General features: G+C 39.7%; 2 protein-coding genes and 1 long non-coding RNA gene across 9 annotated transcripts; 1 reads left to right on the forward strand and 2 right to left on the reverse strand.

Annotated features, from left to right (window-relative positions):
* The first annotated feature begins 52 nt into the window (after nt 1–52).
* Nucleotides 53–9,328, forward strand: LOC118276883 (zinc finger matrin-type protein 5). Of its 6 annotated transcripts, XM_035595486.2 has the most exons (5): nt 53–282; nt 522–661; nt 1,123–1,257; nt 1,857–2,143; nt 6,996–7,678. In XM_035595486.2, the coding sequence occupies exons 2-4, from the start codon at nt 535–537 to the stop codon at nt 2,114–2,116; spliced, it is 522 nt and encodes a 173-aa protein (XP_035451379.1). In that variant the 5' UTR covers nt 53–282; nt 522–534; the 3' UTR covers nt 2,117–2,143; nt 6,996–7,678. The 6 variants fall into 6 exon arrangements, with proteins under 6 accessions (XP_035451379.1, XP_050555867.1, XP_050555865.1 ...); XM_050699910.1 differs by lacking the exons at nt 53–282; nt 522–661; nt 1,123–1,257; nt 1,857–2,143 and adding exons at nt 4,836–4,858; nt 8,593–9,328 and having other exon boundaries at nt 6,996–8,253; XM_050699908.1 differs by lacking the exons at nt 53–282; nt 522–661; nt 1,123–1,257; nt 1,857–2,143 and adding exons at nt 5,633–5,783; nt 8,593–9,328 and having other exon boundaries at nt 6,996–8,253.
* Nucleotides 4,004–5,554, reverse strand: LOC126911645 (uncharacterized). Its single transcript, XR_007706166.1, has 2 exons — nt 5,392–5,554; nt 4,004–4,669 (listed from the first exon to the last, which is right to left on the reverse strand). It is a non-coding gene; the product is annotated as an uncharacterized LOC126911645 (long non-coding RNA).
* Nucleotides 9,329–10,023: 695 nt separating the features above from the next.
* Nucleotides 10,024–17,555, reverse strand: LOC118277021 (uncharacterized). 2 transcript variants are annotated; one of them, XM_050699900.1, is made up of 7 exons: nt 17,429–17,555; nt 16,118–16,546; nt 12,049–12,186; nt 11,480–11,530; nt 10,837–10,944; nt 10,347–10,424; nt 10,024–10,135 (listed from the first exon to the last, which is right to left on the reverse strand). In XM_050699900.1, the coding sequence occupies exons 1-7, from the start codon at nt 17,507–17,509 to the stop codon at nt 10,025–10,027; spliced, it is 996 nt and encodes a 331-aa protein (XP_050555857.1). In that variant the 5' UTR covers nt 17,510–17,555; the 3' UTR covers nt 10,024. The 2 variants fall into 2 exon arrangements, with proteins under 2 accessions (XP_050555857.1, XP_035451571.2); XM_035595678.2 differs by having other exon boundaries at nt 17,393–17,509.
* Between the last annotated feature and the right edge of the window lie 229 nt (nt 17,556–17,784).

A 17,784-nucleotide genomic window follows, 5' to 3' on the forward strand; every position in this document is an offset into this window, starting at 1 on the left:
AAACGGTATTGAAGTGACGTAAACGTATACTTAATTGACAGTGACAGTTATTAAGACAAGAATGTCAGAAAGTGATTTTGTTTGTTTTGAAATTTAGATTTTGCTGTAATTTGTTGAAGTAGTTACTAGCTGTGTACAAGGTTTTGCCTCTCTCAATATCATTAATCTTATCAACGCTAAGGATAAACCCGTCCCATTTTTAAAAGATAATACATTTTTGTCCTATTTGGTTTCAATAATAACTATTACCTACTTAAGTATATCACTATAGAGGTATTTAAGGTAAGATTTCAAGTTTATTTTCTCACAGAAACAAATTCTTTTGAAGATATATTCATTTGAAACACCACATAACGTTACTTCTAGGTACATTTTATTCGTAGAAATGTCATATTTGCTCCTACTCCTAAACTTTGATTCATTTTATCTTAGTATTGTTTTCTAAATATTTAAATATGTGTTTAATATTTTTTATCACCTAACTGACGAGCTTCTATACCCCGTCATCATCCCTCTTGCAGTTGAAACTTGAAGATGGGGAAGAGGTATGTTTGTGACTATTGCAACAAGGCGATGGTTGCAGCCCCAGCTATTGTGAAGACACATAACAAAGGATTGGTACATCAAAGACTAGTTCAGGAACATTATCATCAGTTCAAAGGTAAAACAAAATTGTATAACTAAAACCTATTATATTAAGCTTAAGATTTTATTTGTTTGAACACGCTAGTCTCCAGAGCTGCTGACCCGATTTCAGTATGGTTAAGCTATAAAACATCACACAACACTCAATAATAAATGAGCAGAGTGGGTGAACCCGAGGATGTAGCTAATAAATAATAAAAAATTCCTCATATTCGTCATGTTTAGGATTTAGATTTAAATGTAGATAAGTTCAAAGGTAGATAAAACTAGGTTTCTGGCCTGTTACACAATGTCCGAATAGGTACTATGTACCAGAAAAATTCAATCACACAAAGAGTTTTCTGAATCACACACACACACACACAGCCAGCCACCGTGCCAGACCATGGAGACTTACTATTAATTATTTTTTGATGTTTCAAGAGTAGTGAAGCATGTGAAATAAATGATTTGACTTTAATATTATATACCTTTCAGATATAGAGACAATACTAGTTGAGGAAAGTAAAAAGAAGCCATGTGTAAGATTTGCCAGTGGGGAATGTAAATTTGGCAGTATATGTCACTTTTCACATTATACTGTGGAGCAAATACGAGCTATGGGAGAATATGGTTAGTATCTATTTTTATTTTTATAATAACATACTAAATTACGGCTAAGGTATGGCTGGTAGAAAATGCCTACGGCATTAAGCCCACCTTTGTACTCATTAATGTGCCTAAAGAGTAAAATAAATAAATAAATTACCTTTTCTCCAATTATGTGACAAGTAAACCATGATTTTTAGTTAATTTTTACAATTTTGCCTGCATTAATAAGTCAATATATGGCGACTTATACATAATTCGACCTATACCTCTTGAGACCTCGCCGCCCGACCAGAACCAGACCAGTGCGTGCGGCGCGATGCGTCGTAAACGCCTCAAACAGCCATCAGGCCACCACAGATGGGGTCCAGTAAGACTGATGCCTGATCTGGAGCTGCGGACTACCTAGCGGGTTTACCGGGGCTCTGGCTCGAAAAGCAATAGGAACAGGATGGTTTTTAGTCAATAAGAGCCTGACATTCTCTCGTCTCGCCGAAGGCGGCAGAAATCATAGGATATTCACCCCTGAAAAAAAAAAAACACTTTTTGCTATTATTTAATGAGTCTCATATATTTATTATATGGAGCCGTCTAACGCCAGTTTATTATCTCTTCTATTTCAGTGGCATCAAAAAATCGTCCAAAGGATGTGATATTCCCATCGTTTGAAGAATTAGTTCTGAAGTTAATGGATGAGAAATCAAACAAGCAGCAAGATTCGACCGGTGGCACCACCATGATGTACGATAAGAATGGCATCACACACACTTTTCCATGGACTTACAATACCATTCTGGATAATTACCCGAACCAATTACCACCTAGTGTAAAGAGATTAAAAATAGAAGATTTTGCCGATGCTAAAATTGAAACTTGGGGATGATTTATTCATTTATTAATTGCAATAAAGGTATCTATTTTATATTATTATGACATATATTTATTTAAAATTCTCTAAAATTATATTTTTAAATACTATTTATAAAATTATTAAAAATAGAAGGCGTCCGGTAACGGATATATGGTCCAAGCTACTGGTGGTTAGGGCTCCAGTTATTATAATAATTATCCATGAAACAAATACAAAGAGGAGATGTCATAACTGGAATTCTCTTTAACAAAATGCGTGCCACGGTATGGGGAGAGCGGGACGGGGATGCGGGAAATTCGAGCTCCATAACTATATGACAATGAAAACATATAATTATTTATCAAATATGTACTTTAATTACATAAAATTTTTGAACTTAACTAGTTGACCTATACACTTCCTGCTTAATTTAATAAATTATATTCTATCTTCTCTCCTATTGGATACTTGGAGTCCATCCAAAAGTTGTTTAGGAAAATAATATCAAGCTCATATTATTATTGAAAAGCCCTACTAAAACACTTAGGTAAAAAATGTGAATGATTTCGGTATCTATTAAAGCATTTTAGATATTCTTCACTAATATTGATATTCTGGTATTCCATCTCTTTGAAGCAAAACATTTTCCATATCTTTGAAGTAAGATATTATTATCAAAACCGTGAGAGTCGTTTTCGAGATGGTGGTGAACAATACCTAAATGTATTCTGTCTTATTTTAACATGTGAAATTTCATAAAGCAAGAATGTATAAAAAAGAAACTATTATTTCGTAATATAATTGCTATCGTGAGATTTTTATTGCATTTTTCTACCACTTTATTGCACCGACCACATTCTCACTGCATTACCTAAAGGTTGGGTAGCAAGAATACCTGTGGCATTGTACAATAAAATTGCAAAAAAATAGTAAATAAATAGAGGTAACTCGACTAGTAACACGCTCACCGTATTATTGATAATGCTGCTCATAACTATGGGCCCCGAGCGTAGCTTGAAACTAATCGAGTTAACTCAAACAAGCAGCACCTACAACTAATTAATTACATTAAAAAAAAATTTTACACTTTGACATATAAGAGTACCGTAAAACATGGCAACTTTACCATATTTTGGAACAAAAATCGAAATATATTTTTAACCATAAGACGCATAGAAACCAAAACTATATATTTAGAATTGTAGTCTATCTGGCTCACTTTACCGTAATCGTCATTATATACAAACGCTTACTTTAGCCGTAGTAAAGAAAAAACAACATGGGTAAAGATACCAAATTTTTGGCAACTTTACCTACGCGCCGTATTCATCGTGTATTGCATATTAAAGAGTTGTTGAGGTACAGAGGGCTTCATCTAGGACCTCTTCGTATTATAATGCAAACAATATGAGGAAATCTATAAAGATAACGGCTACACAGACAGTCGGGAAAGTTGCCACGGGTTTCATCGTAATTTACATACAAATAATTTATTACGCTCGGGGTTGTCAAAAAATGAGAATTATTTTTATGACATGTATATTTAAAAAAAAATATAAACCTTAAACCTAAAGTAAAAAAAAGCATAAATATCTGACATAAATATTGTTCCCTTTTAAACTAAATTAAGTTCTAAAATTTTAAGTATTTATGTTTAAAATTGTAAAAAAGGCTACAAAATAATGTTTAATCTTTTGACTTTTTAATTTTTTGACTTCACTATCTCCATAGCTAATTTTAACATTGCTTTCGTATACTTTTTATATTGTCTAGCTCCGAGTTTTCTGCGGTTTTGTTTCATGTGAGCCATTTTGGCTCTAAAACAAAAGGTATTATTAAATACATTACAACTTATCATCCAGGATATTCACTATTATGCTGGGAAATTTAGGTATTCGAAAATGGTTACATACACACAAACAAGAAAAAAACATTTATTGCCAACCCTAGCTGTCGGTAAAGTTGCCACAAAGCAGGCCGTGGCAACTTTACCTAACCTGTGTCAACATTACCGAAGCGATTATTTATCAATAAATTAAAGAAAAAGCAATTGCTGACATTACAACAGTAATCCCAACTATATTATACATTCAAGATCAAAATTTCACTCACCTGTGACATATAATTAAGGCTCTGTGAGCACAATTTAGGAACTGCTAACTTTTAGCACATTTTCACGCATACATTGTGACGGCCATTACTGGCATAATAGCAGTCTTACGTCTACGCAAAATATAGTAAATATTTCCTTTTAATGTCTAAAAAATACTACTATTACAAAACAGAATTCTAGTGGGTAGATTTTTAGATAAATGAGTTTATACTGAATACCTATAGTATGGTAAAGTTGCCAAGGGTCCGGTAAAGTTGCCATAGTTTACCGGTACCTATCAATTCAAAACCAATCTTATTGCGAAAGAAATAAAGTAGTTGTTTCCATAACGGTTATAGTTTTCTAATAGTCTGGGGTACTCGCGTAGTTCGTACGGGTCCACGCACGGCTGCTCTTCTATACGGTACGTAGGGGATAGACGGATAGTGGATGAATCTGAACTCTGGAGGTATTTCGTGCCTCATTGGTGCAATCTGCAATATTAAAATATTATACGCTTTAATTTTATTGTAACTTTCGTGAGACATACTAAATTAATTATTATATGTTATCGGCTTGTATCATAGTAGCAGCGCGACAATCGCCGCGTCGTGTGTCGCGGAATGCTGCTCATAAATATGAGCCTGGCTTGAAACTAGTCGAGTTCCTCGTCAAACAGTTACGTGAGTAAGCCGATAACATATAATAATTAATATACGCTTTTTAATCGTCGAGTTTAAGAGAAAGTGTTGACTTCAGTTAGTTCTCATAAGATTACTTAACTTAAACTTAATTCCAATATTGGTAGGTTATTGATAAAAAAAAAAACATGTTACTGAAAGACTTAAAGTCACGTGTTTCGCGTCTGCGCACGCTGTTTATGATGAAGAGTCCCTGTCAGTCTGTAACTCGAAGCTAGTAGAGCTTTTCTCGTGAGTAAACCGTGATTTTTTAGTTAATTTAGTATATCTTACGATAGTTTTTATAAAAATTACTGAATGACGTTAGACGGAAAACACGGGCTCTAGCTGGCAGAGAATTCTACTTTATAAAAACTTGAGGCGAAAGGCTCCGTGCGAGTAAGTCAGATATCCACCATGACCGGCAGTGTTTTGCCGATTGTCTTGTGGTACGATGTAAGCACTAGTGTGGCCATAATTCCATTGACCAAAGAAGCGAAATTAACTAAAGAATACAAAACTAAAAAGTAGTTTACCTGATTCACGCAATTGAATAGAAATAAACAAATTACGAAATGCACGCATAGCATTGTGAAACTGAATTTGAACAATTATTTCCCTTTGTGCTTACAACATCTTAACAATCGAACGACTATAGTTTATTGTAAAAACAATAAAATATTGATTATAAATGTTGAAGTGATTTATTGAGAAATTAAAAAATATTTATTTTATATAAGAATTCTACACGAAGAACTAACAACTGCGGGAGAGCCATGCTTCGGCACGAATGGGCTGGTTCGATCGGAGTGATACCACGGCCTCATAGAAGACCGACGTGAAACCACGCTTTCGTTGTGCCACGCATTATGTAAAAACATCCGGAGCTGCGGACTACTCTCGATCAGCTCCGGTTCGAAGAGCAGGAGTATGAACAGTACCTTCAGTTTTTAGTCAGTAAGAGTGTGACACTCCCACTCGCCTCACCCAAGGCGGGAAAAGTTAATACCTAGATGATTTACTCCGCTTAAAAAAACATGTTATAGGGAATTCCAGTTATGACATTTCCTCTTTTTATTTGCTTTATGGGCAGGAAGAACAGGGTAGGTTACCAGAATTATATTCTACACCATCGTCACCCGTGCATGTTGCAAAGTATGTAGGTACAACTTGTACGAATCAACTGTGCACTCCGCTGAAATGCAACCCTTAAATTTCTAACCACCATAAGGCCGGCAACGCACTTGTAACGCCTCTGGTTTTTAAAGTGTCCATGAGCGGCAGCGATTGCCAGATTGATACATCTACTCGTTTGTTCCATAAAAAAAAAAAATATCCTCTCCCCCTCTACTCTGCGCAACCGCAAACGCTCAGTAGTCCAACCTCAGCATCCCAATGACGTCACAGTGCGAGGTGCACAGTTAATTCGTACGGATTGTATACAATGTATTCATAAAATATTTCTTTAAAGTCAAATTGTTGATATCAATGGAATGCCATTTTTAATTCTTGTAACAAACCATGAAACGATATTTTGATAAGAACACCAATTAGATTAGAAATGTATGTGCCATGAATATCTTTGTACTACTGTGTGTTACTTCTTTTTTTACAGTAAGTATGACAAATAATGCATCTATACTTATAAAATCACATGTCTGACTGACTGACTAATTGACTGATTTATCATCGACTAACACAAAAAATAGCTAGTAATATTATAAATAGGTACCACGTTTTAAATTTACCATTTTCTAAAATAGAGAAGATAGGTACTGTCTGTGTACTGGTAGGTGTTGTCTTATAAAATTGGAGTGAGTGAATGTGGAGTGAAACTTTTTATGGTATAAGCCGGTAAACGAGTAGACCGATCACCTGATGGTAAGCAATCGCCGCCGCCGCAATGGGCACACGAGGATAAAGAAGATTGGGGAGAGGTTTAAGGTAATCTTACCACCCGGAAGCATTTAATAAACTGGATAAAAATTTGCATTTATGTTCCTTAGAAACCAAATCTCAACAATATATATTTTACATTGTTTGAAAACAGTAGCACACGGCTACTGTTTTGCCATGGCAGCCATGCCAGCCATGGCGTTCCAATTATCATCAAAATCTAACAAATAATATTATTTTTTAGGTCAGCAAACAACAAAATTTCAACGCGGAAAATGAATCTCACGTAATTGATATCCTGGGAGCATTACAGAAGATGTCCAAAGACTCCAGCATAGTCTTACTCACACAGAGCGATCCCTTCGTATCTAACGCATCAGTACTTCTAACAGACGAGGAAAGTGACAACGAACAACTAAAAGCAGAAGACGATGAAGATTTCGCAGAAAGACAAGAAGAGAGTACGGAACAATCTCCAAAAATAAAGAATATTCTTAGATGGATGCCTACAAGAAAACCCTATCGTCCAAATAATAATGAAAAAAGAGAGGCACGCTATGCATTAGAGAAAGAGGAGAGAAATTCGCTCCGAGCTCGGCAGCTCAACGAAGAAAGGGTAGCTCACGTGATGTCCCTCCTAAAAAACAATTTTTGGATGACCGTTTACATATATGGAGAAGTACGAAGAATTCTCAATACACGAGAAGTAGTCGACGATATAAGACAAATGATTCTGTTTTTAGATACGAATGAGGAAATGAGAGAGAAGGTTCTAGAATGTTATAGAAAGGAGAAGAACATTTTTCGAAATAATAGCTGGAACAAGAAAGCTAACAATTTGCTACTCCAAGTTCTTAAGGATCCGGTTAACGATAACGTTGTTGCGTAGGTAGAATATATTCTCGAATAAATACTTAAGTGTTTTAATTTTCTTTTATTTTACATTTTATTTTGTAAGTGTTGGGAGAGTCATGCTTCGTCACGAATAGGCCAGTTCGACCAGATTGATACACGGCCACACAGAAAACCGACGTGTAACAACGCTTGCGTTGTGTTTCGTTGTGTGAGTGGGGTACCCTAAGACCCAGTTACCCCCTTCCCGATCCCCGATTGCCCAAAAACTCTTAAATTCCTAATCCCCAAAGGCCGGCAACGCACTTGTAACACTTCGAGGGTTTCGGACTGCCTAGCAGGTTTACCGGGGCTCCGGCTCGAAAAGCAGTATTAAGCACGGGTTGGGTTGGTTGGGTTTTAGTCAATAAGAGTCTGACACTCCCCTCTCGCGAATAGTTTTGTGAATAGTTAAACTGATACGACCTTGATTTTATCCACCTAAACGTGCCTAAATCGATATTAGAATTATATAATTTCCCTAGTGTTTTAATCAATTCTTCGGAAAGTCATTACAAAACTTATTCAAGTTTATCCATTAAAAATGCATGAATAACATTTAATACCCGTTCTGTGATTTGATGATGCCGTCATTGTTAGTTAGAATTTGTGTAAGTTTCTTTTTTTATTTACCGTTTAAGTGAAAAATTTGGCATAGGTAACATTAATTTAACTTTCGTGAATGAGGGGTGGAGCACAAAATAGGTTTTTATCCCAGAATTCCCGTGGGATCGAAATTTACGAGGGAAAACGTTACCACGCGTAGGTACGAAGTCGCGGGAACAGCTAGTAGATAATAACTTCAGAAGTATCTAACAACTGAATAGATTTGGTTTCTTGTATAAAGCACGGTGTCTTAAAAAGAATCACTGTTTTAGTTTACTGTACTGTACCTAAGTGTGATACCTCGAACATAAAATTATATTATAATTTTTTTATATTATTTTTAGCTTTTATCGATAACCATAATAGCTCACTTCGTGGTTGATGCACACGACTTCGTAGGCACAATACTCAATGAGAATGGGGGACAAAGTGACAGTAACTCTCGTCAACAACAAAGAAATAATACTCTAGTTATCGTGATACCCAATCCAGGTTACGAATCACCAACAAATGAAGGTAAAAATAAAGATGATACACGTCTTTACGTTAACCATCCTGCTGTAAACGATTACTTAACGGTTCAAAATGAAACTGGGAGTTTTAAATTCAATAATAATCGAAGAATATCAGCATATGGTGAAACTACAACTTTGAGCCCAAGGGATCATACCAAAAAGCGGATAAAAAAGCAAAGGGTATATGCACCTAAACAAGAAGATAACAACGACCATGAAAGGAGATTAAGAGAAATCAAAGAACACATGGAACAACATTTCACGTCTACACTATACTTGTATAACGAAGCTAAAAGAATTGAGAGAACCAATGTAGTGATGGATGAGTTAAGATTGATGGCCGAAGATATTGCCACTCCAAGATATGAGACGCTGAAGCAAAAAATTTTGGACTGCGGCCGTCTACCCGAAGTCAAGAAACATAAGGATATTTGGAAGAAACCAAATAATGTCATTATCGATATCCAAAAGGACCCGATAAATGACAATGTACCCAGTTAAATATTATGTTGTGTTATGTAGCTATTTTGCATGTGAACATTTCGATTAAAGTGTTTGAATTCTATTATAGTAGTTATGTTTTTTAGTATACCTAACTTTCAGGAGACAAACTAAATTAATTATTATGTTATCGGCTTACACCATAGTGTAGGGAGGCCTTTGCCCTGCAGTGGGACGACCATGGCTGAAAATAAATACCTAAATAATCGGCCTTCACACGGCGCGTCGGTTGTTGTGGAATTCTGCTCATGAATTTGAATCTAGCATGGCTTGAATCTAGTCGAGTTTCACGTCAAATAGATACGTGAGTAAGCCGATGACATAGTAATTAATTATGTTTTTTTTTTCTATACCCAATGCAGGTTACAGACGTAACTAGTTCGAACTGATCGATTTGGAACGCATTGTTCTGTTAGAATCTTACTTATATTCAACTGTAAACGTCGTAGCTGATATGATAGTAATATGCTTTGTAAAAAGTCTCCATAGGTATATCTAATTTCCGAAGCTGCGGACAAACTAAGGAGTCACCGGAGCTTCGGCTCAAAGCAGGAGTAGGAATAAGGTGTTTTTTTATGGTGGCATACGGGCAGACAAGTCACCTGATGGTAAGCGATCAGCGCCGCCCATGGATACCCGCAATAACAGAGGCGACTTTTATTAGGAGAGGAGGTTTTATTGGATAATTTTCCAATGACTTCTCCAATTACTCCACCATGATCACATCCTCTTTCATTTTGGGTAAAGAAAGGAAATAAATTCAATGAAGTTTTTTATTAATAATATAGAGCAGTCGCGGTGACATTTTCTTCATTCGAGACACCACCTTGTAAAATTCGGTTCCTGGTTTAATTTTCGCTTTAATTGATCCCTGTAGAAATAAAATAAAAATGTTTGTTAATGTGATAAGTTATGTGACCTGCGTCCCAGCAACGTCGTTCGTCGAGTCATTATAATTTCAACTTTCAGTAATAGCACGGAGTCTAGAACTATGCTTAGTGTATGACGTTAAAGCAATAAGATCACGAGCTGCGCTCTACCGGTGACATGACACCCCACATTAAAAAAAAAAAATATCTTACCAATACTTTCTTCTCAGGAGCTGATCGCAATGGAGATTTGACGTTAACGTCTTCTTTCCAAACAGCGTTCCAGTAATTCTTTAAACATGTAATTATAATTACGGACCATCCATTATTTACCTATCGTAGTTATCATTTCAAGTAGGTAGTCAGCTTGGTATTAAGTATTACCACCATTAGCGTTCGGCACTCTGATTGGCCGGCTCGAATAAACCAACCAATCAGAGCGCCGAACGCGCTCTCGTTTCGATTACTTTAAACGTAATGCCTTCCATGTGAGGTACGTACATATGTATTGTATGTATATAGGTATGTAATTGCTTCAAAACACTGTCTAGCTTAGAATTTACTACCCACTCTGCAAATATTACACTTAGGTACCTATATATACTTACTCAACAGCTCACACGTAGGACCACTTAGTTTTAAGTCTCCGTGTTGCTTGGCGATTGGGCTTCTCCCTACCTACTATATACTCGTAGACACTTACCCCTGATCTCAATATTTTCTTCTGATCAATATCTCCTAAATCATTTTCTTTGTCCGGTCCCAACAATGCGGATTCCTTTGCAACCACCAACACCAGTTCAGGAGGCGCCTATCAAAATATTAAGTTGGTAATTAGATATAATATATTGATACCACTAACCATATAAGTTTTTAAACTGAGGTCACTAACACTAACTTTAGAACTTAAGACGGGATATTTACAAAAAACGAACTAGAAAGACGGTAGACCGATTTGTCTGCTCATAAACATCCACCCGCATATACTCCAGTTCATCCGTGATCATGGCGCTTGCAACAGTGCCGAAATATCGGAAACTCATAGATATTAATAAATGTTAATTTCAAGGTTTTTTTCAAAGTTTCAAAGCGCACGTAATGTCCCAAGAGTTGGAAGCGTTCACAAACCACTTACCATCAGGTGGTTCCTGGCCACCGTCGTGGTATACCTAAACAAATCTCATCTGAGAAGATTTGTCTGTAAAAGACTAGGTACTAACTTAATTAATAAGTAGGTATCTTATGAAGGTACACTTAGCCATCATACCTAGGTTAAGTATAACATCACGCTATTATCAAAAGGAGCCGAGCAGCGGGTGTAGCTAATCAACAAATAAAAAGATTACCTTCTCCGGTATTAGATCATCATTGTGCTCAGCGGCCGTCTCTTTGTATACCTAATACATAAAAAATATATTTAGTATCAAACGTATAAAAAAACTAGCTTCTGCCTGCGACTTCGTCCGCGGAAAATTAAAAAAAATTGGGTTGTATTACCCTAGTAACATTTAGGGGGATGAAAAATAGATGTTGGCCGATTCTCATAGATACCGAATAAGCACAAAAAAATTCATCAAAATCAGTCGAGCCGTTTCGGAGGAGTATGGCAACGAAAACTGTGACACGAGAATTTTATAAGTATAACTTATTAGATAATACTTATACATAAGTACTACCTACTAAGGGTGCTTTTCCCCTAGAGATGTGCTATGCTACATTGCTGTGGATGCGTTTGGCTTTCACCAATCATATTCAAACACACGGTACATGTAGCTTATTAGTTATTAGCACTGGTAGAAACGGACTCAGCTTAGCTATTTTTTTTTTTTTTTTTATATATAGAAAGATGTGTGCTATGGATGGCTTCAGCGCCCCTGTAAGCTAGTGAAGATGTTTTATAGTAAGAAAGCCTTACCTCACTGTATTTGTACTGGGGTACGAATCTGCGTCCCAAGTCCGTGTAGGTCGGAGCTTGATCTATGTGTTTATTATATCCAAGAAGATCTGCTGTGTCCCCAGCCTTCATTTCTTCCACGAACCTTTCAAAAATTTTCTAAAGAAAAGAAATAAATTATTATGTTATCGGCTTACTCACGTAACGTTTTGACGAGGAACTCGACTAGTTTCAAGCCATGCTAGAGGCTCATATTCATGAGCAGCATTACGCAACACACGACGCGGCGATTGTCGCACTGCTACTGGCGATTCGAGCTACGCGCCCATCGCGCCCTCTGCCTGGAATCGCGCGTACTATCCGGCGCGCGCGACGATGTTGGCTCGTTAGACTCGCTCGCCGGCGGCTGCGCAGGTGTTGGGTTCGATTCTCGGGTCGACGCAAAAACGGTGTCACATACCGCGCTCACTGTGTCACACTCCAGACCCGCAACATTGTAGGCTGACGCAGATTGCAGACTTGGCTTCCAGGCAGGAGGTAATGCCCAGCCACCGTCTCTGTTGAAGTTGGGACGACGACTTATTTCGATAGCCTCACGTACTTTCCGCGGTACGAAGTATTTCTCCCTCGCTAGTACGGAGACCTTGTCGAAACGGAGGAAGTGAGTCGTGCCCGCGCTACAAGCATGCTCCGCTACTGCCGATGTATGAGTGTCCCTGTTCTTCACACTGCGTATGTGTTCCTTGAGTCTGGTTGTGATGTTGCGGCGAGTTTCCCCGATGTAACTCGAGCCACAATCGCACGGTATCATGTATACCCCGGGAACTGCCAGTGGATCCTTATCCTTAGGCGAGCGTAATAAGTTCCGTAATTGACCGGGTGGGCGGAAGATCGTCCTGATGCTGTATCTTCGGCGTAACAGGTGTCCGATGGTGTCGGTTACTCCTTTCACATAGGGTAAGAATGCTGGAGTCCGCTCCGCAACTGCCGGTCGTCTTTTACATGATGAACTCGCCAGTCGAGTACATTGGCGCCAGTTGTACCCATTTGTTTCCAGTACCTGTTTAAGGTGATCAAGTTCCGCGTCAATGTACTGGGGATCACACAGGTTCAGTGCCCGGTTGATTAAAGTACGGGGAACAGAGGCAAGGTGGGAGGGATGATGGTGTGAGTCGGCTCGTAGGTACCGGTCCGTGTGTGTCGGTTTACGGTAAACCGTGTGTGACAGGCGGCCGTCCGTTTCACGCCTCACGAGCACGTCTAAGAACGGTAACATTCCCTCTTTTTCCTCCTCAGTGGTGAACTGAATGCTACCGTGCACCGAGTTTAGGTGTCCCACGAATTCAGCCACATGTTCCCGGTTGATGACGGCGAATACGTCATCAACATATCTCCACCAGTATCGCGGGCGCACCGGGGCGGATGTTAAGGCTTTACCCTCAAACCACTCCATATACATATTAGCAACCACTGGCGCTAGCGGCGAACCCATAGCAACTCCGTTCACTTGCTGGTAATAATCCCCTCTCCACAAGAAATAACCTGTTGTCAGGCAATGGCTTACACAGTCAATGTATCCAGTAGGTAAATCTGTCCCGCTCAAAGTTGTGGTGATAATATTTATTGCCTCATCTACTGGAACAATTGTAAAAAGTGATGTGATGTCGAAACTCATGATTATCTCTTTTTCTTGGAGTTGGATATCAGCCAATAGTGTGATGAAGTGACGGGAATCCTTCACATATGAGTTCGTTTTCCCAGTAAAAGGTTGTAATATAGTTGCCAGATGCCGCGACAGTTTGTAGGTTGGTGCATCAATCTGACTAACTATAGGTCTCAGGGGCCAGTTTGGTTTATGTATTTTGGGCAAACCGTAGATCTTGGGCGGTGTAGGGTTATGAGGGCGTAATTGTGCTACCAAGTCTTTGTCACCTAGGCCTTGCAATAACTTTACAGTTTTTGTAGTCACCCGGGCTGTCGGATCGTATGACAGTTTCTTGTAGACTGAGGTGTCACTCACCATTTGCGTGATTCTCTCTTCATACGCCTTGGTATCAACAACCACAGTCGCGTTGCCCTTATCAGCTGGTGGAGATATGTTGATGACGTATTCGCCGTCATCAACCGGGAACATGTGGCTGAATTCGTGGGACACCTAAACTCGGTGCACGGTAGCATTCAGTTCACCACTGAGGAGGAAAAAGAGGGAATGTTACCGTTCTTAGACGTGCTCGTGAGGCGTGAAACGGACGGCCGCCTGTCACACACGGTTTACCGTAAACCGACACACACGGACCGGTACCTACGAGCCGACTCACACCATCATCCCTCCCACCTTGCCTCTGTTCCCCGTACTTTAATCAACCGGGCACTGAACCTGTGTGATCCCCAGTACATTGACGCGGAACTTGATCACCTTAAACAGGTACTGGAAACAAATGGGTACAACTGGCGCCAATGTACTCGACTGGCGAGTTCATCATGTAAAAGACGACCGGCAGTTGCGGAGCGGACTCCAGCATTCTTACCCTATGTGAAAGGAGTAACCGACACCATCGGACACCTGTTACGCCGAAGATACAGCATCAGGACGATCTTCCGCCCACCCGGTCAATTACGGAACTTATTACGCTCGCCTAAGGATAAGGATCCACTGGCAGTTCCCGGGGTATACATGATACCGTGCGATTGTGGCTCGAGTTACATCGGGGAAACTCGCCGCAACATCACAACCAGACTCAAGGAACACATACGCAGTGTGAAGAACAGGGACACTCATACATCGGCAGTAGCGGAGCATGCTTGTAGCGCGGGCACGACTCACTTCCTCCGTTTCGACAAGGTCTCCGTACTAGCGAGGGAGAAATACTTCGTACCGCGGAAAGTACGTGAGGCTATCGAAATAAGTCGTCGTCCCAACTTCAACAGAGACGGTGGCTGGGCATTACCTCCTGCCTGGAAGCCAAGTCTGCAATCTGCGTCAGCCTACAATGTTGCGGGTCTGGAGTGTGACACAGTGAGCGCGGTATGTGACACCGTTTTTGCGTCGACCCGAGAATCGAACCCAACACCTGCGCAGCCGCCGGCAGCGAGTCTAACGAGCCAACATCGTCGCGCGCGCCGGATATACGCGCGATTCCAGGCAGAGGGCGCGATGGGCGCGTAGCTCGAATCGCCAGTAGCAGTGCGACAATCGCCGCGTCGTGTGTTGCGTAATGCTGCTCATGAATATGAGCCTCTAGCATGGCTTGAAACTAGTCGAGTTCCTCGTCAAAACGTTACGTGAGTAAGCCGATAACATAATAATTAATTTAGTATGTCTCACGAAAGTTACAATAAAATCAGAAAAGAAATAGTTATCAATTGGAAGAAATATTACATAATTATGTTGTTTTATCTTTCATTAGTTATGTCGTTAGTTATTTGCTCGCACTTTCAACGTATGTAGGACACTTAACACTTACACCTGTTTACCTAACTCCTTAAGAAAAACAAACCACATTTTAGGTAGATTTGTTCTTCGTAAGGAATCCTAAACTTTACGTAGGCTAACGTAGGCTTTTGCATTTGATGGGTCGACGTTTGACCGCTATCTCGCTCCGGGTCGGCATCAGCCCTATTAGGGGTCCAATAGATTTGTGGTGCTTTGTACCCTTAGTATGAGTTTGCTTTACGTTTAAAGTAATCGAAACGAGAACGTGTTCGGTGCTCAGATTGGCTGGTTTATTCGAGCCGGCCAATCAGATCGCCGAACGCGCAGTCGTTTCGATTATTTTAAACGTAAAGCAAACTCATACTGGTACTGATGGTTCTTTGAGGCGCGCGGGGAACGCGACGCGCCGTACGCATGAGTCTGGTTCTGGTCGGGCGGCGACTAGGTTCCTTGCTCACCGTCCGCAGACCCGCACTTACGGCGGTCTCTCGATCCCCGACACATGGAGTATTTCTCGCGACGGCTGGGGCGTGATGATAAAAAGATGTTGGAGGTGACACGGATTTTGCCTGGTCAGGTAGTAAGAATATGAAGTACCTATTTACCACATCAAAGAAAAATCATGAGTGTAGTGACTATTTCAAAATAATTACGTACCGAAATCTCTTTTTTATCTGGATCATTTGCCTGTTGATCGTTATCGGGAATACCTACTGACGAATCTTCGACACTTTCGTTGTTATCAAAATAATTATTCTGATGGTCATCGGCAAGATTATCTTTGTACTGATCTGACTTCAAATCTTCATTAGAATAATCTAGTGGGGCATACTCATCGCTTGCTTTATTTACATTATTGTTATTATTCAAATGAACAACGATACTTTCTTTAGACACCTGCACCTGTGGTGATTTAGGATATTCGTATCTAGGTTTTTTATTTTTATTTTCTTTATAAAAAAAAACATCTTCAGCTCTATCTCTAGCTTTTACTGACTGATGATTCTTGTTATAATGTTCAACTTCATCGTTGTTCCCCGATATACCTGAGTTAAGTGCTTGTCGCAGGAGGCCCATTAAAGAGTACTAGTAAGGAAAAAAGTCTGTAGTTAGAACATTTAAAATATTAACTATTAATTATATTATCTGTTCAAAGGCATCTAGGTACTGTTAATGTAAAGAGAACAGTGAGTTTTGTCTTCCACGTGGAGTTTTTATGATACCTATAATTTTCCCCCACCCGCCCGAGCATATCCCACTAAAAAGCCCAGGAAAATGGGAACCTTTTTTTTGAGGGGGGAAAATCAATCAATGGCTTCTCAGTGTCAGACTCTCATCATCTGTGGTGGTCTGGCTCTTTGAAAGAACATGGGAACCTGACTCGCCATAATTAAGGGGGTCTTTTTTTGAGGGGGGAAAATCATCCAATGACTTTTCTCGCCCTGGGCGAGGCGAGATGGAGTGTCAGACTCTTACTGACTAAAAACCACCCCGTTCCTACTCCTGCTTTTCGAACCGGAGCCCCGGTAAACCCGCTAGGCAGTTCCGGATCAGGCATCAGCCCTACTGGGCCCCATCTGTGATAATTAAGGGGGTCTGGGAGACCGGTTGAACCTTCACAACTAGCATCTCCTCGGCGAAGCCCACCAGTGGTGGCAGACCATAACACGCCCCTCCATAGCTCTAGATGGGGCATCGGGAACGGTCGTGTACTAACCGCTCCCCTCCCTCGTATTTGGAGATACCATTTTTGTTTATTCTAACGCGATGGATCTGGAGATACCTAGTTTAAAGTTGGATTACTCCTCATCATCTAATATGACAAAATAAAAATATAGGTACGTTTAGTATATAATTTTTTTTAATTTTGAATTTTCGTACCCTGTCTACTAGGTACATTATTTATAGGTAAGATTTGGAATAGGTACTTACTCCATTAATAAATTGTGCAACAGTACAAAGACTTACAATTAAAATAAAATGCTTCATGACATCCGATGGAAAGGAATGACTATAAAAGTAAGAAATGCTATAAAATGTTTCTGTCATTCTTGATTGAAAATTTTCAATCACAATTTTCCCTTTTATGTTTTGTAATTTCTTTTTTTATGGTAAACGAACAGATGTATCGCCTGATGGTAAACGATCGCTTTCGCCCATGGACACCCGAAACATCAGAAGCGTTACAAGTGCGCTGCCTTTTGGGAGTTAGGAAGTTAAGGGTTGTTGAGACGGGGATCGCGGGACGATCTCCGGCCACCGTAAGTGCGGGCCTGCGGGCGGCGAGTAAGGGTAGCTCACCGCCCGAACAGAACCAGACCCGT

Source organism: Spodoptera frugiperda, chromosome 17, assembly GCF_023101765.2.
Source record: "Spodoptera frugiperda isolate SF20-4 chromosome 17, AGI-APGP_CSIRO_Sfru_2.0, whole genome shotgun sequence".
NCBI lineage: Eukaryota > Metazoa > Arthropoda > Insecta > Lepidoptera > Noctuidae > Spodoptera > Spodoptera frugiperda.